The 27,569-nt window shown below is 46.2% G+C and overlaps 1 protein-coding gene across 2 annotated transcripts in view; it reads right to left on the bottom strand.

The window, feature by feature from the left end:
- Positions 1-27,569, bottom strand: part of CHD2 (chromodomain helicase DNA binding protein 2) — a 1,519,436-nt gene that overhangs the window by 1,151,755 nt on the left and 340,112 nt on the right. For both annotated transcript variants that reach the window (XM_069222751.1, XM_069222752.1), the window contains 2 exons: positions 11,345-11,478; positions 1,947-2,172 (listed from right to left, as the gene is read on the bottom strand). In XM_069222751.1, coding sequence (XP_069078852.1) covers positions 1,947-2,172; positions 11,345-11,478 — 360 coding nt within the window. The remainder of the gene's footprint in view (positions 1-1,946; positions 2,173-11,344; positions 11,479-27,569) is intronic.

The following is a 27,569-nucleotide window of genomic DNA, read 5'->3' as shown; positions in this document are numbered from 1 at the left end:
CTGAGCTTCACGCACCTAGAAAGGGCTCCTGACATCTTGGGAGTGGGCAGAATAGAGGACTGTAGGATAGATAAATGGCACACTTCACAGGAGCATGCCATCACGAAGAAAGTAACCTAGTAGCTCATTAACTAGTGAGAGCAAACTCCCGGAGAGAACTTTCTGGGCATAAATGGGGCATCCAGAACTCAGATCTCGCTTGGAATGGAGAAGAGGACTGGAGGACTGCCCTGCTTACCCTGGATCGGAAAAGAAGAGAGTGCACTGAAGTTAAACTATACCTGCTGTTGCTTGAGGTAACAAAGGAAAGAACTGTGCCTGCTGAGTCCTACTCGTTGAGAGGACAGCCAGAAGAGAAGAATGCAAGAGTGGATGACTTCCTGTTTGCAGTAGAGAGCCACAAAAGCTGAAGACGCCTGCCTTGTTGCAGTGCATCCCGGGAGACAGAGCACCAATGCTCAAGAGTTGCATCTGAGTCTGCTAGACCCAGGAAAGTAATCAGAGTGCAGTTAGGATGCCAAGAAGGAGAGTTATTGCCAAAAGAAGGAAACCGCTGAGACTGGTGTGTCCGGTGACCAGTAGCACAGTGGTGACTGGATTTTTGCTGGACCAAAGAGGACGTTGAGGGACGTCAATCCCTGTGGCCAAAGGTACCCCTGTGGCCACAGATGTCCCAACAGGACCAGGGGCCGAGAAGTGGGGCCAAGAAGACCCCAGTCAGCAGGAACAGCACCTTCAACATCCTTCAGTACCCTGTATCCGTTGCATCAGGACCACTCCATAGAAGTCAAGGGCAAGAAACCACTGACACTGGGACGGGACTGCTGGAGTTGTTTGCTAAAAGTAACTCTAATTACCACATTCCACTTTAAACAAAGTTGTCTTGAAAACGTTTGTCAGATTTGCTGAATTTGCCAAAGCTTGTTCATTGTTATGATTTATTTTCCTTGTAACATGTATTTCTCTGGAATCCTCTGGTGGATCTTTTTCAATTTTTGGTGTCTATAAATTCATAAAAATATAAGCTATTTTATAAATGTAGTAAGACACCCAATTTCCACACATGCTTAACTTAGCCTAGACTGCAAAACTATTTTCATTCCTGGGCACGCTTTCCACTGTTTAATCAGGAGCTGAGAGACGGTGTCCAATATCTGTTCTTGGAATTTGACAGTACAATAAAAAAATATATATATATATTCTTATTGTAAACCATCTATATCCTAGATTATCATGCCTGTGCCTAACATGTTCCTTGAACAGATGTACCTTTGGCAATGGCTTTTCTCAATAGTAAACAGATTAAACAAATATCATGGGGATGAAGTAATGAAGCTGACAGTTTCCATGAATGCAGAGGTGATGCATTTTTATAGCATCTATATTTTTGCCCTAAATTTTAATTCCCTTTAAATTGTACCACAATTCATGTAATAGTTAATGCCTGAATTCCATGTAGGAATTTACTTAGAATCAAAATGTAGGAATAAATGACATGGGCCTTTCTTGGTAAATTGGTCAGTGCAGGTCGCACAGTAGCTCGTCATGCTTTAAACTACTGGTTTTGAACACAAAGCATTATGTATACCACAGTTTCCACTGGCTGCACCCAAGTGAGGCAAATTAGGCTCTCCACATAAACAGTATAACAGGACCACCCAGCTATGATGTCACTATCTTACTCTTTAGAAATCATGAATGAAACAGAATTCATCAGTATATTGCACAGGGTTCACAATTTAGGTCAATGCTGCAACTGTCCAAACCTTTTTATGCAAGAAGCAAGATGGCCATTCTAAGTGACATGTTGCAACACAGTCAATTGCCTGGATTAAGAACTACTCAGTTCCCAGCCGAAGTTAAAAATTAAAAAACATTAATTATTTACGGCATAAAAGCTTTCAATAGTTTACAGAAAGGTAATTAAGTGAAATTATGAACCATACCACTGACGTATTTCATCCTCCTTTTTCTTAAAGTTCTCCAGTTTTTTCAGACCCTTGACTTTCTGCTCCTGAAGAGACTCCTCACTTTCCCATGTACTATGGATGTAAGACCAGCCTTTCCATTTGATGAGGTAGTGAGGCTCTCCAGCATCTTTCTCTGGGTTATAGTCGGAATTCGGATCACCATTCTCTTCTACAGCATACTCCGTTGTGGAAGCTCCAGTGGCTGGACAAAGTTGTTGGAAAAAAATGCACAAAGCTTTTCAAGGTGTAAAAGTTTTATATTTCATATACTAACAAGCAGAAAATAAAAGTTCCTTAATTATTGCTCTCCTGCTCATCACATTAAGTTTTGCATGCTTTACTTGTTACAACGTTTCCATTTATTGGTGCGTGCATACTTGTAAAATGGATTTCGAGAAGGATTAGGACATCTGAAAAAGGCAAGCCTAAGATTGGCTCAGTGGAATAAATGTGAGACAAAAATACTGCCTCTTTTGAGTCAGTATTTCCTAAATCGTTTGAACATACTGGGAACTCTGCACCAGACAAGAGTGCGTTACCAAGAAAGGAACCTATGCTTGGTTGCAGGTCTCTTACATAGTCAACCAACTCCCCAGTAGCCTGTGTAGGAAAGTGCCCCTTTTTGAATGGTCATCCCCATTTTTTGCCTGCCATTCAATGGAATTTTGACCGAAAGTGCGCTGGGTTCCTGCTAGCCAGGTCCCCAGAGCCAGATATCTTTCCCTGAAACTGTGCAACAGTTTCCCAACCCTTAATACCTTTGGTCCGCCTGTAAGCCCCTAGTAATTGGTACCGTTAGTACCTAGGGCATGGGTACCAAAAACTGTCAGCAAGGGCAGTAGCATGTACTGTGCCACCCTCAGGGGCCCATCACAAAACACATGCAGACTGCCATTGCAGGCTGTGTGACTTGGTACAGATAGAAGTGAAAAAATGATATGGCGCACAGCCTGTGTGCCGTGTCCCCTAACACTGTATGTAATATATGTAAGACACCCCTACAGCAGGCCTTACAGTCCTAAGGCAGGGTACATTGTATTACATGTGAGGACATTTCTGTAAGAGCAGATATGCCCCTGCTAGGTCTTTCTTATTAACCATAGTGAGTGAACAGGGAAGCCATTTTTAAGTACATGTGCTGGACACTGGTCAATACGAGTTCCCCCAGCTACATGATGACTTCACTGAAAATAGGGATGTTTGGTATCAAACATTTTGTATTAATAAACCCTCACTGATGCCAGTGATGGATTTATTAATACATGCAACCCAGTGGGCACCTTAGAGGTGCCCCCTGAAAACCTACCAACTACCCTTGTGGGGACAGACTAGTTTTAGCCATCCTGCCACCCACCACCAGACAAGATTCTGGCCCCCTGGGGTGAGAGCCTTTGCTCTCAGGCGGTCAGAGACAAGGCCTGCTATGGGAGAGATTCTTGCACACCCCACCCAACAGGATGACCTGTGAATCTGCATTCCAAGGCATGGTGCCTCGAAGAAGCCTGCCGCCCTTGGTATGCAGATCTGGCGTTACTCACAGGAGAGTTGTCGACCACCCTTCCCCACGGCCCATTTGGCACCTGGGCAGGCGGGAATTTAGTATTCAAGGAGGTGTTTCCACCCCTCAGATCAGTCCCACCCCTTAGGGGCACTGCCTGATGTGGACACCACTTTTAGAAACCTGCCATCTTGGTGTTGGCAGATTTAGGAACTCTGGGGGCAGGGTAATGGCCACTTCCCACAGGAAGTGTTCATATAGGGGGTGTAGTGACCCCAGGGTTAAGTAGCCTGTTGGCTACTACCCTACACTCCCCAAAACACCCCTAAATGCAGTATTTAGGGGAGCCCCTGACACCAGGAAATCGGATTCCTGCTAAGAAGGACACCAAAGAGCTGCGAAAGCAAAGGATCAAGCACCTGACCTGGACCTAGCCCTGTCGACCTGTCTGCTGCACCTGACGAATTGCATCAAAGTTATCTTGTGCTGCAGCTTTTGTGCCTCCAAAGCCTGGGGGGACTGCCTGCCTTCAACAAAGATGCAGGAACTACTAGGAACAGCTGAGCTTCTTCCCTGCATCTTGCAGGCACCCCAAGACAAACTGCGAGGACTCTGGACCGCCTAAAACATGACACCTGAAAGCACCACTGCATTCGTGCCGCGCAGCCCGAGTTGAGGTGGAATAACGGTGCCAGGGTGGTTGCCCAGCCCCCGAGAGATGAAGCCCACCTTGGGCTTGCCCACTGTGGACTCATCAACGCCGCCTGCAGCCTCTCAACCTTGAGTGGTCAGTGGAGAAACTACAACGCCTAAAAGCACCTCTACACCCATTGCTCCTGGCCCATGGAGAAGAGGACCCCAGGTGTCCCCACGTCCCTGAGCATCTCAAGACTTGAGCCCACCTGTTATTTCTGCTTGACTGGACTCCCGCCCCAAATCTGCAGGCTCTGTGCAACTGGGTCAATCCCCTTTGAATAACATTGGGCACCCAACGCCGTACTAAAGCTCTGCACCCGGCTGCCCCAGTGCTGCCAGGTGGGACCTAATGGTGTGGTCCTGACCCTTGCCCAAAAGGAGACTGGTCCCATAAGTGGCTGTACTGTACCTCTTTGCCGTATTTGTTTTCCTTGATAGGATAACATTGCATGTTCCAAAAATTGCACTGTTTACTTTTCAAAACTGTAAAGATTTTTCTTGCAAAACGTACCTGCTTGAACAAATTGATTCTCTTGCCAAAATATATATAAAGATACTTGTTTTTTTTGTAAATTGGTGTGGATCTTCTTGAGTCCTCTGCCTCATTTATTGACTGTGTTTTTGTAGATGTCTCAATCCTCTTTGATAAAGCAAAGGTTGCGGGATCACACTACCCCCTAAAAAGAGCACCTTGGGATAGCACGTACCTGCCTATTTGAAAGGTAACCCCTGGACTCTTTGCACAATCGATCCAGTAGTGGCCTATGTCAGGGTGGGGGGGGTTTGTGTGGGGGTGAAAATAAAATAAATAAATAAAAGAACTCACTCTTCTGCTCCTCCGGCTCCACGGCAGTCTCCCAAGCCTAACCTGCGGCCAATCCCAACACTGCTCTCATGCTGCTGACGGCATGAGAGCAGCGTCAAGATTGGTCTGAGCTCCCTCGATTTGCGCTCCAAGGCAAACTCGAAGCCTGTGCCTGCTGTCACCAACCCAGCAACACAGCTCAGTTGGAGACAGCTGAGGGAAGTGCACTCCACTCCCCCTCCATGGCTGTCATCAGGATAATGACCCTGTCCCCAAGACTGGCCAGGAACTAAAAATAAAATAATAATAAACCTGGTTTATTAACATTTTATTTTTCAAGTTTTGCCTCTGCTGGCAAGGGGAGGGGCGCTCCTTCGCCTTAACGGAGGAGCCGCTGCTGGATAGATCTCATTTTGAAATATCATATGAAGAGCCATCAACCTACAGCCTGCTGAGAAGAACTCGAATGCTTACTATTTTTAGTGTGCTAAACATCAACTTTTTCTTTAGTGGTATATTTAATTTTTTGGGTTGCAGGTTTGTGGACCATGGAGATTTCTGAACTGTTTTTTAACTGGAACCTCAGGAAAAAGGTCTCAGGATGCATTGAGTTGTACAGTTTGCATACAGAACACTATCCATCCGGTTATATTGGTTATTGAGTTTAACTTTATGTAAAAATATAGAACCTAGAATTTGGGGTTGAATCTCAGCCACAGAATGTGCTACCATGATCAACACTTTCGCAGCTCCTTTCAATTATTTGTTAATAAAAGCTTTCTTCATGTTATAGCAGTAGATAGCCTCTGGGTTTATTCTGTTGTATTTACCATTTCATGCTACATCTAGGTTTGCAACTCCTACCACATTCTACTGTTAGCTATAACTGCTCAAATATCCTATCGCTGGAAATTGCCCAAAGGATTAATGTGGCCATACAAACCGGGCACCATTTTGATAAGTCAAGGTAATCACAGCATGCCCCATAACAGTAAGAAAAGGACCCGCACAGATACCCAATGAAGGCGTGGAAGACATCTTAGTTTAAGGGAGTGTCATGTCTCAAACACTGCAGTGCTGACACAGTAAATTCCTCAAACGTAGCACTGCTGGTGTAATAAAGTGATGTTTAGATTCATATTATCCAAGATGGGTGGGTATTCATCACAATATACAGACACAGGATGCTTGGGCACTAGAGACACCACCCACTCACAGCACTATACCAAGTCTGAATTAGAGCAGGACCTATTTCAAATGAGATCCAATACTCCTTTTGTTGTGATGCTTCAGAATCAGCTTGGTGGTTGATCTTCCAGTAGCATAACAGTCTCTGGAATTTGGGTGTCTGCTTCAGCATGTGAGCAGAAAGAGACAGAAAAGCCCTTCTCTTGACAGTGCAAACCCTGGATGGGTTTAGTTTCCCTTTCCAAACTGCCATTGGGTGCATGCTCAAACAGGCATCACATATCCCAAAGTTATTTTGTGGACTAAAACACCATATATACCCTGGTGAGAGATAGATAGGCATATGGCGCTTATAAGCTTTATAATGCTTGAGCTAGATTTTGGGTATTTGTACGCTGACAAAAAGTAAAGAAAGCTCAGAAAAAATGAAAAAAAAGACTAACAACTTTCCTCCTATCTGTTATCTCTGGCATAATGAAAGAAGGGACTGATGCGATAGGCATTAGAAGCAACTCTATGAAGCCACTCTATCAGTGGACAAATGTGTACCTCTGCTCCAAAAGACACGATAGCACTATTTATGGGATAAACAGTACAGCATAAAATGTTTATTGATCCACTATATGGAAAATGTCACTTACTCAGTGTACATCTGTTTGTGGCATGTTCCGCTGCAGATTCACATGCTATGCACAGGTCCTGCCATCTAGTGTTGGGCTCGGAATGTTACAAGTTGTTTTTCTTCGAAGAAGTCTTTTCGAGTCACGGTACCGAGTGACTCCTCCTTTTCGGCTCCATTGCACATGGGCATCAACTCCATCTTAGATTGTTTTCCCGAGGAGGGTAAGGTAGGAGTGTGTAAAGAAAGAGATGTCCATGCAATGGAATAGAGATATATACATATGTACAAATTTGAATGTAACTTAAACGGCTACAGGCTGCCGGGGAGGAGAGAGGGCGCATGTGAATCTGCAGCGGAACATGCCATGAACAGATGTACACTGTGTAAGTGACATTTTCCGTTCTATGGCATGTGTAGCTGCAGATACACATGCTATGCATAGACAACAAAGCAGTTCTCTTCCAATAAGCGGTGGTTAGCCTGTAGGAGTTGAAGTTGTTTCAAATAGTGTTCTTAGTACAGCCTGTCCTACTGTAGCTTGTTGTGTTGCTAACACATCTACACAGTAATGCTTGGTAAATGTATGAGGTGTTGACCAAGTTGCTGCTTTACAGATTTGTCATTGGTATATTTCCTAGAAATGCCATTGTTGCTCCTTTCTTCCTAGTGGAATGTGCTTTTGGTGTTACTAATAGCTGTCTTTTAGCCTGTAGGTAACAGGTTTGGATGCCCTTTACTATCCATCTGGATATGCCTTTTTCTGAGATAGGATTACCAGTATGGGGTTTTTGGAATGCGACAAACAGTTGTTTAGTCTTTCTGAATGATTGTGTTCTGTCAATATAATACATTAAAGCTCTTTTAATATCTAATGTATGGAGCGCTCTTTCTGCTACTGAGTCTGGCTGTGGGAAGAAGACTGGAAGTTCCACTGTTTGATTTAAATGAAATGGTGAGATGATTTTAGGTAGGAATTTTGGGTTTGTGCGAAGTACAACCTTATGTTTGTGTACTTGTATAAAGGGTTGTTCAATAGTGAATGCTTGTACTTCACTAACTCTTTGTGATGAAGTGATTGCCACGAGGAACTCTACTTTCCATGTTAGAAATTGAATTTGACACGAATGCATGGGTTCAAACGGTGGACCCATGAGTCGTGTGAGTACAATATTAAGATTCCATGAAGGTACTGGTGGTGTTCTTGGAGGTATGATACGTTTTAGACCCTCCATGAAGGCTTTGATGAAAGGCACTGTAAATATAGATTTGTTTTGTATATTTTGTAAATAAGCTGAAATAGCTGTGAGATGTATTTTAATGGATGAAAAAGCTAAATGTGCTTTTTGTAGATGAAGTAAATAACCCACAATGTCCTGTATGGATGCGGCAAGGGGTGTTATGTGTTTGGATTGGCAGTAAAAAAACAACATTTTCCATTTGTTTGCATAGCACTGCCTGGTAGTGGGTTTTCTTGCTTGTTTGATCACTTCCATACATTCTGGTGGAAGGTGTAGATATCCTAACTCTAAGATTTCAGGAGCCAGATTGATAGATTGAGTATTGCTGGATTGGGGTGCCTGATTTGTTGTTTGTTTTGTGTCAACAGGTCTGGCCTGTTTGGTAGTTTGATGTGTGGTACTAGTGACAGGTCTAACAATGTTGTGTACCATGGTTAACGTGCCCACGTTGGTGCTATAAGGATGAGTTTGAGTTTGTTTTGACGCAGTTTGTTGACCAGAAATGGAATGAGCGGGAGAGGGAGAAAAGTGTAAGCAAATATCCCCGACTAGTTGACCCATAGAGCATTGCACTTGGATCGAGGGTGTGGGTACTGGACGTGAATTTTTGGCATTTTGCGTTGTGGTTGGTGGCGAACAGATCTATGTCTGGTGTTCCCCCTGGCGAAAGTACTTGTGAAGCACTTGGGGGTGAATTTCCCCACTCGTGTGTTTGCCGATGATCCCGGCTGAGGCCGTCTGCTAATTGATTGTGAAACCCTGGAATGTACTGAGCTACAGGGTGAATGTTGTTCTGAATTGCCCAATGCCAAATATTTTGTGCTAGAAGGCAAAGTGGTGATGAGTGGGTTCCTCTTTGTTTGTTTAAGTAGTACATTGTTGTCATATCGTCTGTTTTGATGAGAATGTGTTTGTGAACAAGAAGAGGTTGAAAAGCTTTTAGTGCTAGGAATACTGCTAGCAGTTCTAAGTGATTTATGTGAAGTTGTTTTCGTTTGGTATCCCATTGTCCCTGAATGTTGTGATTGTTGAGATGTGCTCCCCATCCAATCATTGAGGCGTGAGGTACAGGGTCTTAAAATGGCCGCCCTTTGTTTAAATTTGTGGAATTCCACCACTGAAGCGAGTTGTGTCTTTGGCAGTCTATCAACACTAGATCTTGAAGATGGCCATGTGCCTGCGACCATTGTTTTGCAAGGCACTGTTGTAAGGGCCGCGTGTTTAATCTTGCGTTTGGGACAATGGCGATGCATGATGCCATCATGCGCAACAGTTTCATGACAAATTTGACTGTGTACTTTTGGTTTGGCTGGATTTTTGGTAATATGTTGTGGAACGATTGTACCCTTTGTGGACTTGGGCTTGCAAGTGCTTTTTGGGTGTTTAATGTGGCTCCTAAATACTGCTGAATTTGCGCTGGATTTAGGTGCGATTTTTGGTAGTTTATTGAGAACCCTAGTGTGTGTGTAGGGTGTTTATTACATAACGTGTATGATATTGGCATTGTGTTTGACTGTTGGCTTTTATTAGCCAGTCGTCGAGATAAGGAAATACATGGATATGTTGTCTTCTTATGTATGCTGCAACTACGGCAAGGCATTTTGTAAATACTCTGGGAGCTGTTGTTATCCCGAAAGTTAACACTTTGAACTGGTAATGTTTTCCTTGTATTACAAATCTGAGATATTCTCTGTGCACTGGATGGATGGGTATGTGAAAATATGCATCTTTTAGATCCAGTGTTGCCATAAAATCTTGCTGTTGTAACAGTGGGACTACATCGTGTAGTGTTACCATGTGAAAGTGTTCTGATCGGATGTAGAGATTGAGAGTTCTGAGATCTAGTATTGGTCTCAATGTTTTGTCTTTTTTGGGAATGAGGAAATACAGGGAGTAAACCCCTGTTCCTTTTTGATGATGTGGCACAAGCTCCATGGCTTGTTTGAGTAATAGTACCTGTACCTCTGTTTGCAACATTGAAATGTGTTGACATGAGAGTTTGTGTGGTTTTGGGGGAATATCTGGAGGGGTTTGTGTGAACTCTATGCAGTAACCATGTTGGATAATGGATAAGACCCAATTGTCTGTTGTGATGGGTAACCAGTGGGTGTGGAACTTTTGTAGTCTTCCTCCCACAGGGGAAGTGTGGTGAGGGAAGATGTGGATGAACTCACTGTTTGGTATGAGTGGGTTGCTTTGAGGGCTGGTATTTTCCTCTAGATCTGGGAAATTGTCTTCTAAAGGTTCCTCGAAACCCCCCTCTCTGGTATTGTGTTTGGTAAGAGGGTTTGGATTGGGAGGTAGATGGCTCAGATGGTTGGGGTCTAAAGCCTCCCCTATATTGAGGCTTTCGAAATGAGCCTCTGTATTGAGTTGAATAAAGCGCCCCCATAGCTTTGGCAGTGTTGGCGTCTTTTTTCATTTTGTCAATAGCTGTATCAACCTGTGTGCCGAATAGTTGTTGCTCGTTAAAAGGCATGTTCAGAACAGCCTGCTGAATTTCAGGTTTAAAGCCTGACGACCTAAGCCATGGCTGTAGCCTAATGGTGGCAGCCGTATTAATTGTTCTTGTAGCTGTGTCTGCGGAGTCTAACGCTGACCTGATCTGGTTGTTGGTAATTGCCTGTCCCTCCTCTACTACCTGCTGGGCTCTTTTCGGTTGGTCCTTGGGGAGATGCTGGATAATGTCCTTCATCTCATCCCAGTAGGCCCAGTCGTATCTGGCCATTAGTGCCTGGGAATTGGCTATATGCCATTGATTAGCTGCCTGTGATGCCACCCTTTTACCCGCAGCATCACATTTTTTGCTTTCCTTATCTGGAGGGGGTGCGTCCCCAGAGGACTGGGAGTTAGCCCTCTTCCTTGCTGCGATGACCACTACGGAATCTGGGGGTAGGTGTGGGTAATAAAAATTGGGTCTGAAGGCGGTGGCTTATATTTCTTTTCTACCCTTGGAATAATTACTCTTGCTTTAACTGGTTCCTGGAAGATTTGAAGTGCATGTTTTAATATGCCACGAAGCATGGGTAGACTCTGGTATGTGGCGTGAGTTGAGGACAACGTGTTAAATAAAAAGTCATGCTCAAGATGTTCTGTGTGCATGGCTACATTGTGAAATGCTGCTGCCCTTGCATTTGGTTGCTTTTAAGCATCTGTGGCTCATCTTTAACATTCACAATGAGTTTATCTAGTTCTTAAAAGACACATTATATTTCTTTCATAATGTGGTGATACTGCACACAGTTTGAAGCGCTGAGAAGAGTATAGTTGTATGCTATTTAGTTTCACCAATTGGTTACATTTGGTTTTCGCTACAGCGTTACCCACCTCCCTTCTTTCCAATTCTGGAATCAAAAACTCGCTCAATGGTTTCACTGTTGTCAGGCTCCTCCTCAACCACGTCTCCACCCATTTCAATCAGGTCATCGGAGTCGGTTTCAAAGTCATCGTCTTCTTTATAACTGTGAAGAAAAAGGTTAAGCTTTGCTACTTAATTTCAACAAATCGGACGCACATGTTTACAAATTAGTTTTATGAACTTAAAATGAGAGGCAATCTTGCAATCACCTAAATGTCTATAGCCCTACTTGTTGGGTGTTATGGACCTGAAGGACAATTCAATACACCCACACCGAGGAGCAGGTTCTGTATAGGTATTTGTCTAGTCTCAAACAGAGCACAAGCATCTTCCACTAAGGCCGACAGCAGCCCTGCAAGTTACATGCTCTCTTTCTAAATGCAATTACGTCACTTGCAAAGACCTGATAACAGAAATTTACTGCAGGCATGTAAGAGGCAGACATCAGACCCATTCTCCGCATATGACTAAAATGAGGCTGTGAGACTGGTACCACTGAAAGGCTAAGACACTAAGGGCCAGATGTATCATAGCTGCGAATGGGGCCAGTATCGCAATTTGCGATTTGGTAATTGCATTTGCGATTTTTAAGAAATCGCTATTACCGAATCGCAAATGTGATACATAGCCCTTTGCGATTCGGTAATAGCGATTTCTTAAAAATCACAATTACTGAATCGCAATAGGCCAGAATCATACATCTGGCCCTAAGCTATCCAGCTGCACCTCCAATCACACAAAGCTCAGATGATTGCAGAAAGAAGCTATTGCCTGAGGTTTTCAGTAGACTTCACATACACACAGGGGCAGTGATTTTGCTTTCCAATTATCACAGTATGTCCTTCATAACATTACTTATATACACAACAAGACTGTCATTTTTAGGCATTCCAGAGTCTTCTGTGACACAGGTGATGGCTTAGTTCTACGGATGATATCTTAATGATGAATATAAAAGAAAGGACCCGACTTGTCACACACACACTAGTGTCCTCTTTAAGAGATTGCATAGTCCTGGTGCAGTGCAAACTACAAAGCTATAATTAGTAGTATAGCCAGAACAGTGCAATTCAAGAGATCAACCCGATGAAATCAGGAATAAGAAAATAGTTACTTACCTATTGGAGTGGTTTTGCAGCTTGAAGAATTTTAGGAATTGACATGCAATGCATTATTCCGTCATCTAAAGGCTGGGTCAGGAATTATCTTCTTTCTAATTTCCATTTTTTATTTTTGGGTTGAAGCCTACAAGACAGTGCAGGTGTCTGACTGCAAAGACATACTGGAGGCCTGCTGAAAGCTTTCCTGGGATTGCATTCCAACCATTGCTTACCATTGGCTCTGTTACTCACAATTACTTGCTTTCTATTTTAGGCTGTCCAGCACATCGTTGTCCCTCCCATGGAGTGCAGTCTGTTTACCACGTCTCCGACTTGCTTCTTTTATTCTTCAGTGAGTGCTTGCTTTCTGTGAAATAATCTTTTCTTTTTCGTGAGGCACTCCACGAGAGTACGTATTTTCAGCTGTCTCACTTGCATGCGAGTTCACAGCACTGAACTTGCTGTATTTCTTTGAAAAAGGTTTCTGCCTCCAATCTTCCTGCTTGACTGATTCTACTTATATTTGCCACTAACAGATCATCAATCTTGCATGCCTGTAAGGAACAATGCTCTGTCTACCATCTTGTTCATTTTGGTCAGTGCTCTTTAGTAATAGCATAACTTAAACACTCCTCAATTTCACTATCTTGCCATACAGAATAGAAAAAGGGGAATGGTGGGAACAGGGTCACTCCCAAAATAACCATGCTGGAGATCAGACATGAATTAGCAATACACATATCTTTAGATGTTGTTTTTGTCTTGTCACATTAGCTGTCTATTCAAAGACAGAAGACAAATGTTAGGCTCTGTCTTCCAAGGGAGGCTGATGTTTACTTTTCTTTCTCTCGCTGCCAATTGAGAGAATTTATGTGACAATCTTGCTGGATACTGTGGCTAAGTAAGTAAATACCATAGTATTTACTTATTTTTTTCCTAGCACACAACAAAATTTAAATGCAAGTAAATGAACTGTGCAAATATTTCAGAATATATCAGGAAAGTAGAAATGAAGCACTTTTTTGTAGTTCTGAAGTGTGGTGAAAATAAAATTTTAATACGATCAAATAAATCAGTACACTAGGTGATGCCAATTTCCACACATTGTTTGTGAGCTGCATAGTTTTATCAGTAAAACTGTATGTATGTGCAAATGTAATGGTAATGTCAATAGAAAATGTGTGCTCTGTAATGGAAGTGCACTCCCACACCATGCATACTCCACTCTACACAACTCCACTTCATTCTGTGTCCCTCCACTATACAACACTCTGCTCCACTCTACATCACAACACTCCACCACACTCCACTCTATGACACTGTGCCTCTCCACAACACTACTACACTCTATGACACGTTATTCCACTCTACGACACTGTACGCCACTCTACTCTATGACATGTACTGCACTCTATGCTACTCTACACCCCTCCATTCTACAACACCGTACTTCACACCACTCTACTCTACGCCATTCTTCTCCATGTCACTCCTGTGTTCTCCACTGCACATTACTCCAATCTACACCACTTCACGCCATTTCACTCCACTCAATGCAAATTCATAACACTGCTCTCCATGACACTCTATGCCATGTTACTCCAGTCTATGCCAATCCACTCTAGCCCACTGAACGCCACTCCACTCTACAACATTCTACTCTATGCCACAATTTCCCACTCTACTCCACTCCACTCCACTCCTCAACACTATTCCATGCCGCTCTGACACTTCATTCTGCGACACTCTATACCATTCTACTCTATCTCCCTCCACTCTATGACACTCCACTTTACTACACTCTACAACACTTCACGACACTGTTTGCCACTCCACTTATGACACTACACCACTACCCTACACTAATCCACTCTCCCTCCACTAGATGTCACTCCTCTCTACAAGACTCTGCTTCACTCTACACCACTCCACTCCACTTTACGCATGTGGAACACTCTACTCCGCGACATTCCACACTATGCTACACCACCCTACTCCATTCCAGTCTACAACACTCTGCTCCACTCTAAGCCCCTACACTCCACGACACTCTACTCTCCTCTTCGCCACTAACTTTTAGCCATGATACCCAGCAGCCACGGTGGTGTTTATGCACATTGGCCAAGACATTATTTCTTGCTTTGGCTAGACTTGACAGCTTTGCCAATGCTGGTTTCTTGTGGACTTTGCAACAATTTGATGCTGTGTGCCTGCTGCACTGAAGTCAGACATATGCAATTTCAACACACAGGACACAAGTTTACAAATCATTTTTATGAACTTCTAATGAAAGGCAACCTTGCAATCACCTAAATGTCCATAGCACTACTTCCTAGATGCTATGGACATGAAGGCCACTTCCATACACCCATACTGAGGATTACGTTCAGTACATGTATTTCTCAAGTTCTCAATCTCTCGAACATAGCACCAGCATCTTCCACTAAGGCCGACAGCTGCCCTGCAAGTTACATGCTCACTTTCTAAGCCAATCTGCTTGTTCGCCACCTTCATATTTTGTTTCCTTCCTTTTTGGACGACTGGAACCCTAATTTGGATTTCTTTATTAAATTCCATGCTCCCTCCACCTCTCTGTTGCAATTCACCTTATTTCTGAGAAGGTGGAAAGGTTGCATGCGAATATGTAAAATTCTTCAAGCTGCAAAACTACTCCTACAGACAAGTAACCATTTCATCATTTGCAACATGAAACTTTTCTGGATTCACATGCTATGCACAGATTTTGCAGTGATATTCACCATTCTTGGGAGGTAGTGTTGAAATGGGTGCATCAAATCAGATATTTCAATACTTTCTGTCCCAACTGGGAATTTCAGCTCATTTGAAGGCCCATGCAATAATGTTTTGTGAGGGTATGTATGGACAATAATGTGGCTGCCATGCAGATGTCATTTGTTGAAATGTTCAAAATTAATGCTACTTTTTTCCTTATGACATGTGCTAAAAGGCACCCCTGCTGTCTCACAACTAGTTTGTATTGTCTGCACCATTTACAGGCCTCAAGAAATCATAAAAATGTTACTAGACATGTAGGTCTAGTGACTTAAATAATTTACTCGACCTAATTATAACTCTCTTGAACCCTAAACTGGGCCACTATTTTCTTCTTTATCACATATGCGACCACCTTCAAGGAACACTTTATTTGGTGATCTGTAAATGACAAACATTTGCAGAAACTCGATTTTTAAACATTATACACTATATAGTTTACTAGTAAAGCCAAATGTCAGTGGGAAATGTTTTGGCCATTTCAATGGAAAATCTGCTGATTGCAAATAAGTTTGCTACCACTTTATGCTTCAGGTATGTATTTAATAAAAGTGATAGATTTTAAATATGATTTGAGAAACATTCCTGCCCCGCCCTGATGACAATGGAGTTAATGAACTAAGAGGTAAGTCAGGGTCATGTTTATCCTATATGTGGTTAGATTTGTATTGTATGAAGCGAACGTTTAAGTCTATTAAATCAAATAAAAGAGTTTTTTGTACAGCAGACATGCTGTTCCACATATTTCTTCTCCACCTTATGTCTCACCTCTTAGGTGGAGGCTGGTTCTTTGAAAGTTTCCCTTCCTTGAACCAAGATGCTCAGTAGCATTAGCAGGTACTGGTTTTTCCTCTGAGAGGGGATCAGTTTTTCTAGCAGTAGAGAGTTTGTTCTTCCTCCAGGTGGACCCAGAACATGTCCCCCACCATATTTATTAGGGCATTGTGGTTTTGACCTCTTCAGGCCGTGTACAACATTCTCAAATACATGTGAATTTTTCTTTTATTAGGTAAAATGCAACAATGCACGATGGTAAGAAATGTAATCTTATCAATTATTTTGGCAAAACATTTGAGTTCCTACTGAGTGAGTGTCCAGAACAAAAACATTTGGCAAAGCCTTATAGATTTTCCAGAATATGTGGTCACAAGTGATTAGGGATTGAGCAGATCTAGCGATGGTAGAGCCTATGTTCATTACAAACTATAGAGGTGAAAACAGAATACATTGTTACTGGGCAGGTCATTTCTAACCTACAGCTGCAGGTGACCATCAAAGCAGATGCTTCCCTCATGAATTGGGGACCCCATTCAGGCAACTTCCAAGTCCAAGGCCCATGATCCTAGTACCATCTCCTGCACATCAATGTGCTGGAATTCATGGTAGTGGAGTTAGCCCTTCAAGTCTTTCCTGAGAGTAACAAAGGATTACATTTAAAAAACAGGAGGTTTTGGTATTGTCATTAGGCAACCTTGTTAGTGGAACATCTCCCAGGGGAGGGCAATTACTTGGCAGATATAGTCAGCAACCGCCATCAAATCAATACATTAAGAGGGTACATTTCTCCTAGATTACTGTCAAGCTTGTTCAAGGGACATTACATTTGTCCTTACTAGACTAACCGGGCCCTGTCCATGTCTGCAGTAATTTCTATCCTGGAAAGTAGCCTACCAGTGGTTATAACATCAATTTGTAGAGTGAATGAACTGCAGGCTTTTTGTAGGGTCACCCCCTAACTTCTTGCCTTTTGCTGATCCCAGCTTTGATTGAAAGTGTGCTGGGACCCTGCTAACCAGGCCCCAGCACCAGTGTTCTGTCCCTAAAACTGTACCTTTGCCTCCACAATTGGCACAGCCCTGGCATACAGTTAAGTCCCTTGTAAAGGTACACCTGGTACCAAGGGCCCTGTGGCCAGGGAAGGTCTCTAAGGACTGCAGCATGTATTATGCCACACTGGGGACCCCTCACTCAGCACATGCACACTGCCTCACAGCGTGTGTGCTGGTGGGGAGAAAAAGACTAAGTCGACCTGGCACTCCCCTCAGAGTGCCATGCCCACAACCCACTGCCTGTGGCATAGGCAAGTCACCCCTCTAGCAGGCCTTACAGCCCTAAGGCAGGGTGCCCTATACCACAGGTGAGGGCATAGCTGCATGAGCACTATGCCCCTACAGTTTCTAAGTCAATTCTTAGACATTGTAAGTGCATGGTTACCATACTGAGTATATGGTCTGGGAGTTTGTCATTACGAACTCCACAGCACCATAATGGCTACACTGAATACTGAGAAGTTTGGTATCAAACTCCTCAGCACAATAAACCCACACTGATGCCAGTGTGGGATTTATTGAAAATTGCACACAGACTGCATCTTAGAGATGCCCCCTGTATGCCAGCTCTACTGTTAGTGTGTGACTGACCGGTCTGTGCCAGCCTGCCACTTCTAAATGAGTTTCTGACCACATGGGCTGAGTGACTTAGTGCACTCTATGGTCAGAAACAAAGCCTGTCCTGGGTGGAGGTGCTTCACACCTCCACCTAGAGGAACTGTAACACCTGGCGGTGAGCCTCAAAGGCTCAAGCCTGGTGTTACAATGCCCCAGGGTACTCCAGCTAGAGGAGATTCCCACCCCCCTGGACACAGCCCACATTTTTGGTGGCAAGTCTGGGGAGAAAATGAGAAAAAGGAGGAGGAGGAGGAGGAGGAAAAGTCACCCCCTCAGCCAGGTCCACCCCTAAGCTGATCTGACCTCCTTGGAAAATCCTCCATCTTGCAATGGAGGATAAGGGCCAATAGGGATAGGGATGTGCTCCTCTCCCCAAAGGCCCGTGAGAAACCGACCACCGGTGCAGCAGTGACCAGCAGGCGGCCCTCACCCTTGCCCAGTCGGTGGCTGGCCCTAGAAGCCCCCCTGTGCCCTGCATGCAACGTCTGAGTGAGCCCGGGGTCCCTCTATTGAATCCTATTGAAAACCTGACGCCCTGTTTGCCCACTGCACCCGGCTGCCCTTGTGCCGCCGAGGGTGTGTTTTGTGTGCCTACTTGAGGCCCCCCAGGGCTCTACTAAAACCTCCTGGTCTGCCCCCCGAGGACGCAGGTACTTACCTGATAGCAGACCAGAACCGGAGCACCCCCTGTCTCCATAGGGGTCCATGTTATTTTCGCTCCTCTTTGACCTTTGCACCTGACCGGCCCTGTGTTGCTGGTGCTGGGTGTTTGGGGTCGACTTGAACCCCCAACGGTGGGCTACCTATGCACAGAGACTTAACTTGTAAGTGCTTTACTTACCGTAATAACTAAACTGTACCGACCACCCCCATGAACTGTTGAAAATTGCTCAGTGTCCACTTTTAAAATAGCTCATTGCCATTTTATGAGAAACTGTGTACATTACTGTTTTGGTTCAAAGTTCTAAATATTCCTTTGCCAAGTACCTTACATTTAATGCACTTATCTGCAAACTGAATCTTGTGGTTCTAAAAATAAATTAACAAAAAAATATTTTTCAATATAAAAACCTATTGGCCTGGAGTTAAGTCATTGAGTGTGTGTTCTCACTTACTGCTTGTGTGTGTACAACAAATGCTTAACACTACCCTCTGATAAGCCTAACTGCTCGACCGCACTACCACAAATAGAGCATTAGTATTATCTATTATTGCCTCTGTCAAGCCTCTTGGGGAACTCCTGGACTCTGTGCACATTATATCTCATTTTGATATAGTATATACAGAGCCAGCTTCCTACATTGGTGAATCAGCGATTCTTGGAATCACAAAATTCAGTTAGCATGTAAGTACATCAAATGGAAGGTACTTTGCATAGTAATATTTAGGACTTTGAATAGAATACATTTTGTACACAGGTTTCTTTAAAATGGAAAAAAAGCTATTTTAAAAGTGGACACTGCAATTTTCAACAGTTCCTTGGGGAGGAAAGTAAAGCACAATTTCTGAGTTAAGTACCACACTTACGGGTTCAGTCTCTGGGGCACAGGTAGCCCACCGTTGGGGGTTCAAGGCAACTCCAAGCGCTCAGCAACAAAGGGACGGTCAGGTGCAGACATCAAACAGGAGCCAAAATAACGTGGGTGCCTATGGAGACGGGGGTAATCCGGTTCCAGTCTGCTTGCAGGTAAGTACCCACGTTGTCGGAGGGCAGACCAGATGGGGGTTTGGAGGAGTACTGGAGGGGCCCTAAATAGGCACAAAAACCACTGCCTCAGCGGCACAGGGGCGGCCGGGAGCAGTGTGCCAACGGGGCGCCGGGTTCTCAATAGAACTCTATGGAAGGACCTTTGGGTCACTTAGGCGCTGCAGGCAGGGCACAGGGGGCCTCTCGGGCAAGCCACCGATTGGGCAAAGGTTCTCTCGGGCCAGGGGGCTGTGGGTGCAGTGCTTCTCCAGGCATCAGATAGCTTTGTCCCGGGCAGTCACAGTCAGGGAGGGTCCTCGGGATTCCCTCTGCAGGCGTCGTCGCAGGGGTGCAGGGAGGTCAGTCCAAGGTGGACACATCGTCGGAGTCACACGGGGGTCCTCTCTGGATAGTTGGTTTCTATGGGTATGAGCTGGGGGACGTCGGGAGGGACGTCACGCTTCTGGAGTGAGGTAGGGGTCCCTTTAAAGATGGATATCTTCTTTTTGTTTTTGAGCAGAGCGGCTGCCCACTGGAGTTCTTGGTCCTCGGTAATGCAGGCAGTCCCCTGGAGGTTTTTCAGAGGTCACTGGACCTGCAGGATGCGTCGCTTTTCTTCTGCAGGTTCTATAAAGTAGGAGACAGACCAGTAGGGCTGGGGCCAAGTCAGTTGCTGTCTGTCTCCTTTCCTTCTCTGTTGGGGTTTCAGCTAAGCAGTCCTCTTTCTTGTGAGGTTGTCAGGAATCTGATTATCTGGGTTCAGGATCGCCCTTAAATACTAACTTTAGGGGTGTGTCAGGTTCAGGGGGCAGTAGCCAATGGCTACTGTCTCTGAGGGTGGCTACACCTTCCCTGTGCCCACTCCCTCTGGGGAGGGGGGCACTTCCCTATCCGTATTGGTCCTAATCCTCCAAAGCAAGATGGAGGATTTCTCAAGGATGGGGGGGTCACTTCAGCTCTGGTCACCTTGTTGTGGACCTGGATGGAGGGGTGACTCCTCCTTGTTTTTCTCATTATCCCTCTGGACTTGCTGCCAAAAGAGGGGGCTCATTTGTGGGCAGGCATCTCCACTGGCTGGAGTGCCCTAGGGGCAATTTTAACACCAGGCCTGAGCCTTTGAGGCTCACCGCCAGGTGTTACAATTCCTACAGGGGGGAGGTGTGAAGCACCTCCACCCAGTGCAGGCTTTGTTTCTGGCCCCAGAGAGCACAAAGGCTCTCACCCCAGGGGGTCAGAAACTCGTCTCAGTGACAGGCTGGCACAGACCAGTCAGTCCTGCACTCAAGGATTGGGTAAAATACAGGGGTAATTTCTAAAACGCCCTCTGTGTGCATTTGTTAAAAAATCCAGCACTAGCATCAGTGTGAGTTTATTATTCTGAGAAGTTTGATACCAAACTTCCCAGTATTCAGTGTTGCCATTATGGAACTGTTTTGACAAACTCCCAGACCATATACTTAATATGGCCACAATGTACTTACAATATCTAAGAATGGACTTAGATACTGTAGGGCCATATTGCTCATGCAACTATGCCCTTACCTGTGGTATAGTGCACCCTGCCTTAGGGCTTTAAGGCCTGCTAGAAGGGTGACTTACCTATGCCACAGGCAGTGTTTTGTGTGCATGGCACTCAGAGGGGGGTGCTGTGTCGACTTTGCCTTTTTCTCCCCACCACCACACACAATCTGCAAAGGCAGTATGCATGTGTTAGGTGAGGGGTCCCTTAGGGTGGCACAACACATGCTGCAGCCCTCAGGGACCTTCCCTGGTCACAGGGCCCAAGGTTCCACAGGTATCTTTTACAAGGGACTTATCTGTGTGCCAATTGTGGAAACAGTGGTACATTTTTTGTGAAAGAACACTGGTGCTGGGGCCTGGTTAGCAGGGTCCCAGCACACACTCAGTCAAGTCAGCATCAATATCAGGCAAAAAGTGTGGGTGGGGGGGGGCGTGACTGCAACAAGGAGACATTTTTTTTCCCCACACCGTCCTTTTGATAAGTTGGTGTGATTCCACCACTGCAGAGATATGTATGTTTGGCGGTCCATCAACACTATGGCCCTCATTCTGACCTTGGCGGTCTTTTCGCAAGACCGCCGAGTTACCGCCGCGGTAAAGACCGCCGACCGCGACGGTATGCCGCTGTGCGCATTCTGACCGCTGGGAGCGTTCCGCCGGAAAACCGCCAGCAGCCACACTGGCGGTCGGCGGGAAAGTGGAGACTGGTCAACCTCCACCGCCACGCCAGCAGAACACCGCCCACAGAATTACGACCCACATTTCTGTGTGGCGGTCTTCTGTTGGCGGTCTTCTGTTGGCGGTCACCTCCCCATGGCTCCTGTCACCTCCCGGAGGACCAACGCACAAGGTAAGTTGATCGTCCGTGAGGGGAGGGGGTGGGGGGGTGTTGTGTGATGTGTGCGTGCATGGGGGTGTGCGTGTGAGTGTGTAGAGGGGGTGTGTGAGTGCGTGCATGCGGGCGGGGAGTGCTGCTGTGCCTATGGGCAATGTGTGTAGTTCGGCGGGTGCGCATGTCGGCATGTATGTGTGCGGGTATGTGTCCCCGTTGTGTATGTGTGTGTGTAGGGGGTGTGTATATGTGCATGTTGGGGGTGTGTGCATGTCGGGGTGCGTGTATGTGCATGTCGGGGTGGGGGTGGGGAGGGGGTTCGTACCACCTCTGGGGGGTGGCAGGGGGGTGGAGGGGGTGGGGGGAGGACTCGGGGGGGCAGTGGGAGACCCCTATCAGTGCCAGGGAAGGAATTCCCTGGCCCCGATTGTGCCTACCGCCATGGTTCGCATGGCGGTTCCCGAACGCCAGAAACCGCGGCGGTAAGCAGGGTCATGATACCGTTGGCGGTCTTGGGTCGACCGCCGGACCGGAGTGCGCAGACTCCAGCCCGTCGGTCATGACCGCCGTGGCTGTCGGAGTGGGGAAGTGGCGGTCGGTCGCGGCGGTGACCGCTGCGGTCAGAATGCCATTTTTCATACCGCCGGTCTGTTCGCGGTCCGACCGCCGCCTCTCCGCCGACCGCCAAGGTCAGAATGAGGGCCTATATCCTGTAGTTGACCCTGTGCCTGAAACCATTGTTGCGAGAGACACTGTTGCAGAGGTCTCATGTTTAGACGTGCATTAAGCACTATTGCTATCTGGATGCCATAATTCCCAATAGCCTCATGACAAACCTTACTGTTTAAGTTTGATTGACCTTTGGGATATGAGAGTGTGAAACGCTTGGACTTGTTGTGGATTTGGGTAGGCTAATGCTGAATGAGTGTTCATAATTGCTCCTAGATAAGGTTGAATTTGTGCTGACCGAAGGTGAGATTTCTGGTAATTGATTGTAAACCGTGTAGCCATTATGGAACTGTGGAGTTCGTGTTTGACAAACTCCCAGACCATATGCTCTTTATGGCTACCCTGCACTTACAATGTCTAAGGTTTTGCATAGACACTGTAGGGGCATAGTGCTCATGCAAATATGCCCTCACCTGTGGTATAGTCACCCTGCATTAGGGCTGTAAAGTCTGCTAGAGGGATGACTTACCTATGCCACAGGCAGTGTGAGGTTGGCATGGCACTCTAAGGGGAGTGCCATGTTGACTTAGTCATTTTCTCCCCACCAGCACACACAAGCTGTGAGGCAGTGTGCATGTGCAGAGTGAGGGGTCCCCAGGGTGGCATAAGACATGCTGCAGCCCTTTGAGACCTTCCCTGGCATCAGGGCCCTTGGTACCAGCGGTACCATTTACAAGGGACTTATCTGAGTGCCAGGTCTGTGCCAATTGTGGAAGCAAAGGTACAGCTTAGGGAAAGAACATTGGTGCTGGAGCTAGGGCCTGGTTAGCAGGGTCCCAGCACACTTTCAATCATAAAAGGCAAAACGTCAGGGGGTAACCATGCCAAGGAGGCATTTTCTTACACAGAGCGTTCCTTAGAGTGTCTTTTAAACTAAACAAAACTCCTATGTGGAGAACCGGAAAGACTGCCAGCTTTAGAAGGCACCTGTCTTTTTATGAGCTTTTCTAGGTGGAATGGTGAGCTTGAGGAGATATGCCTCTTTTTTGTAACTTTCTTGAGGAGGAGTTCTCCTCACTGTCAGAACCAGACACTGGGTTTGATCTGGATTTCAACTTCTGGATCCAAATCAGTAGCCTACCCTCTCTGTCCTTGAGGGTTTTGTTAGAAAAGGTTCTGCACACCTTGCAGTCTTTGGCTACATGGTCCGGATAGAGGCAGTAAATACAGTCTTTGTGTGGGTCTTCAAAGTGAAGTATTTTCTTCCCACAGGTTTTGCAGGCTCTAAAAAGACTTTTTCTTTCCTTATCGGACATGTTGAATTTTGACGAAATACAATTCCTTTCGGCAAAGTAAGAAGATGACACCTTACTTGCTGGAAAAAAAACACTTTGTTTGAAGAAGAAGCAGTAGAAATAGACTTCTCTGGAGGTTTGACTGAGCAGATCTCAATGGAGACTCCCTAGCACGACGTGCGGGAGAAAATCTGAGGGAATGGAGCTTCTCTCAGGAGGGTTGTAGGAAGTTGGCTCTGTATGTGCTATTTCAAAGTAAGGAATAGCATGCACAGAGTCCAAGGGTTCCCCTTAGAGGTAAAATAGTGGTAAAAATAGATAATACTAATGCTCTATTTTGTGGTAGTGTGGTCGAGCAGTAGGCTTATCCAAGGAGTAGTGTTAAGCATTTGTTGTACATACACATAGACAATAAATGAGGTACACACACTCAGAGACAAATCCAGCCAATAGGTTTTTATATAGAAAAATATCTTTTCTTAGTTTATTTTAAGAACCACAGGTTCAAATTCTACATGTAATAGCTCATTCGAAAGGTATTGCAGGTAAGTACTTTAGGAACTTCAAATCATCAAAATTGCATGTATACTTTTCAAGTTATTCACAAATAGCTGTTTTAAAAGTGGACACTTAGTGCAATTTTCACAGTTCCTAGGGGAGGTAAGTTTTGATTAGTTTTACCAGGTAAGTAAGACACTTACAGGGTTCAGTTCTTGGTCCAAGGTAGCCCACCGTTGGGGGTTCAGAGCAACCCCAAAGTCACCACACCAGCAGCTCAGGGCCGGTCAGGTGCAGAGTTCAAAGTGGTGCCCAAAACGCATAGGCTAGAATGGAGAGAAGGGGGTGCCCCGGTTCCGGTCTGTTTGCAGGTAAGTACCCGCGTCTTCGGAGGGCAGACCAGGGGGGTTTTGTAGGGCACCGGGGGGGACACAAGTCCACACAGAAATTTCACCCTCAGCGGCGCGGGGGCGGCCGGGTGCAGTGTAGAAACAAGCGTCGGGTTTGTAATGGAAGTCAATGGGAGATCTAGGGATCTCTTCAGCGCTGCAGGCAGGCAAGGGGGGGGTTCCTCGGGGAAACCTCCACTTGGTCAAGGGAGAGGGACTCCTGGGGGTCACTCCTCCAGTGAAAGTCCGGTCCTTCAGGTCCTGGGGGCTGCGGGTGCAGGGTCTCTCCCAGGTGTCGGGACTTAGGATTCAAAGAGTCGCGGTCAGGGGAAGCCTCGGGATTCCCTCTGCAGGCGGCGCTGTGGGGGCTCAGGGGGGACAGGTTTTTGTACTCACAGTCTTAGAGTAGTCCTGGGGTCCCGCCTGAGGGGTTGGATCGCCACCAGCCGAGTCGGGGTCGCCGGGTGCAGTGTTGCAAGTCTCACGCCTTTTGCGGGGAGCTTGCAGGGTTCTTTAAAGCTGCTGGAAACAAAGTTGCAGCCTTTCTTGGAGCAGGTCCGCTGTCCTCGGGAGTTTCTTGTCTTTTCGAAGCAGGGGCAGTCCTCAGAGGATGTCGAGGTCGCTGGTCCCTTTGGAAGGCGTCGCTGGAGCAGGATCTTTGGAAGGCAGGAGACAGGCCGGTGAGTTTCTGGAGCCAAGGCAGTTGTCGTCTTCTGGTCTTCCGCTGCAGGGGTTTTCAGCTAGGCAGTCCTTCTTCTTGTAGTTGCAGGAATCTGATTTTCTAGGGTTCAGGGTAGCCCTTAAATACTAAATTTAAGGGCGTGTTTAGGTCTGGGGGGTTAGTAGCCAATGGCTACTAGCCCTGAGGGTGGGTACACCCTCTTTGTGCCTCCTCCCAAGGGGAGGGGGTCACAATCCTAACCCTATTGGGGGAATCCTCCATCTGCAAGATGGAGGATTTCTAAAAGTCAGAGTCACCTCAGCTCAGGACACCTTAGGGGCTGTCCTGACTGGCCAGTGACTCCTCCTTGTTTTTCTCATTATTTTCTCCGGCCTTGCCGCCAAAAGTGGGGCCTGGCCGGAGGGGGCGGGCAACTCCACTAGCTGGAGTGTCCTGCTGGGTTGGCACAAAGGAGGTGAGCCTTTGAGGCTCACCGCCAGGTGTGACAATTCCTGCCTGGGGGAGGTGTTAGCATCTCCACCCAGTGCAGGCTTTGTTACTGGCCTCAGAGTGACAAAGGCACTCTCCCCATGGGGCCAGCAACATGTCTCGGTTTGTGGCAGGCTGCTAAAACTAGTCAGCCTACACAGATAGTCGGTTAAGTTTCAGGGGGCACCTCTAAGGTGCCCTCTGTGGTGTATTTTACAATAAAATGTACACTGGCATCAGTGTGCATTTATTGTGCTGAGAAGTTTGATACCAAACTTCCCAGTTTTCAGTGTAGCCATTATGGTGCTGTGGAGTTCGTGTTTGACAGACTCCCAGACCATATACTCTTATGGCTACCCTGCACTTACAATGTCTAAGGTTTTATTTAGACACTGTAGGGGTACCATGCTCATGCACTGGTACCCTCACCTATGGTATAGTGCACCCTGCCTTAGGGCTGTAAGGCCTGCTAGAGGGGTGTCTTACCTATACTGCATAGGCAGTGAGAGGCTGGCATGGCACCCTGAGGGGAGTGCCATGTCGACTTACTCGTTTTGTCCTCACTAGCACACACAAGCTGGCAAGCAGTGTGTCTGTGCAGAGTGAGAGGTCTCCAGGGTGGCATAAGACATGCTGCAGCCCTTAGAGACCTTCCTTGGCATCAGGGCCCTTGGTACTAGAAGTACCAGTTACAAGGGACTTATCTGGATGCCAGGGTCTGCCAATTGTGGATACAAAAGTACAGGTTAGGGAAAGAACACTGGTGCTGGGGCCTGGTTAGCAGGCCTCAGCACACTTTCAATTGTAAACATAGCATCAGCAAAGGCAAAAAGTCAGGGGGCAACCATGCCAAGGAGGCATTTCCTTACACAACCCCCCCCCAAACGAAAGAGGATGAGACTAACCTTTCCCAAGAGAGTCTTCATTTTCTAAGTGGAAGAACCTGGAAAGGCCATCTGCATTGGCATGGGCAGTCCCAGGTCTGTGTTCCACTATAAAGTCCATTCCCTGTAGGGAGATGGACCACCTCAACAGTTTAGGATTTTCACCTTTCATTTGCATCAGCCATTTGAGAGGTCTGTGGTCAGTTTGAACTAGGAAGTGAGTCCCAAAGAGGTATGGTCTCAGCTTCTTCAGGGACCAGACCACAGCAAAGGCCTCCCTCTCAATGGCACTCCAACGCTGCTCCCTGGGGAGTAACCTCCTGCTAATGAAAGCAACAGGCTGGTCAAGGCCATCATCATTTGTTTGGGACAAAACTGCCCCTATCCCATGTTCAGAGGCATCAGTCTGCACAATGAACTGCTTAGAATAATCTGGAGCTTTGAGAACTGGTGCTGAGCACATTGCCTGTTTCAGGGTGTCAAAGGCCTGTTGGCAGTCCACAGTCCAGTTCACTTTCTTGGGCATTTTCTTGGAGGTGAGCTCAGTGAGGGCTGTCACAATGGATCCATACCCCTTCACAAACCTCCTGTAGTACCCAGTCAAGCCAAGGAATGCCCTGACTTGAGTCTGGGTTTTTGGAGCTACCCAGTCCAGAATAGTCTGGATCTTGGGTTGGAGTGGTTGAACTTGGCCTCCACCTACAAGGTGTCCCAAGTAAACCACAGTTCCCTGCCCTATCTGGCATTTGGATGCCTTGATAGAGAGGCCTGCAGATTGCAGAGCCTTCAAAACCTTCCTCAGGTGGACCAGGTGATCCTGCCAGGTGGAGCTAAAGACAGCAATATCATCAAGATAAGCTGTGCTAAAGGACTCCAAGCCAGCAAGGACTTGATTCACCAACCTTTGGAAGGTGGCAGGGGCATTCTTT

The sequence above is a fragment of the Pleurodeles waltl genome, chromosome 3_1 (assembly GCF_031143425.1).
Source record: "Pleurodeles waltl isolate 20211129_DDA chromosome 3_1, aPleWal1.hap1.20221129, whole genome shotgun sequence".
NCBI classification, from domain to species: Eukaryota; Metazoa; Chordata; class Amphibia; order Caudata; family Salamandridae; genus Pleurodeles; species Pleurodeles waltl.
The sequence above is the reverse complement of the archived record's forward strand: the minus strand, read 5'-3'. Positions and strand labels throughout refer to the sequence as shown.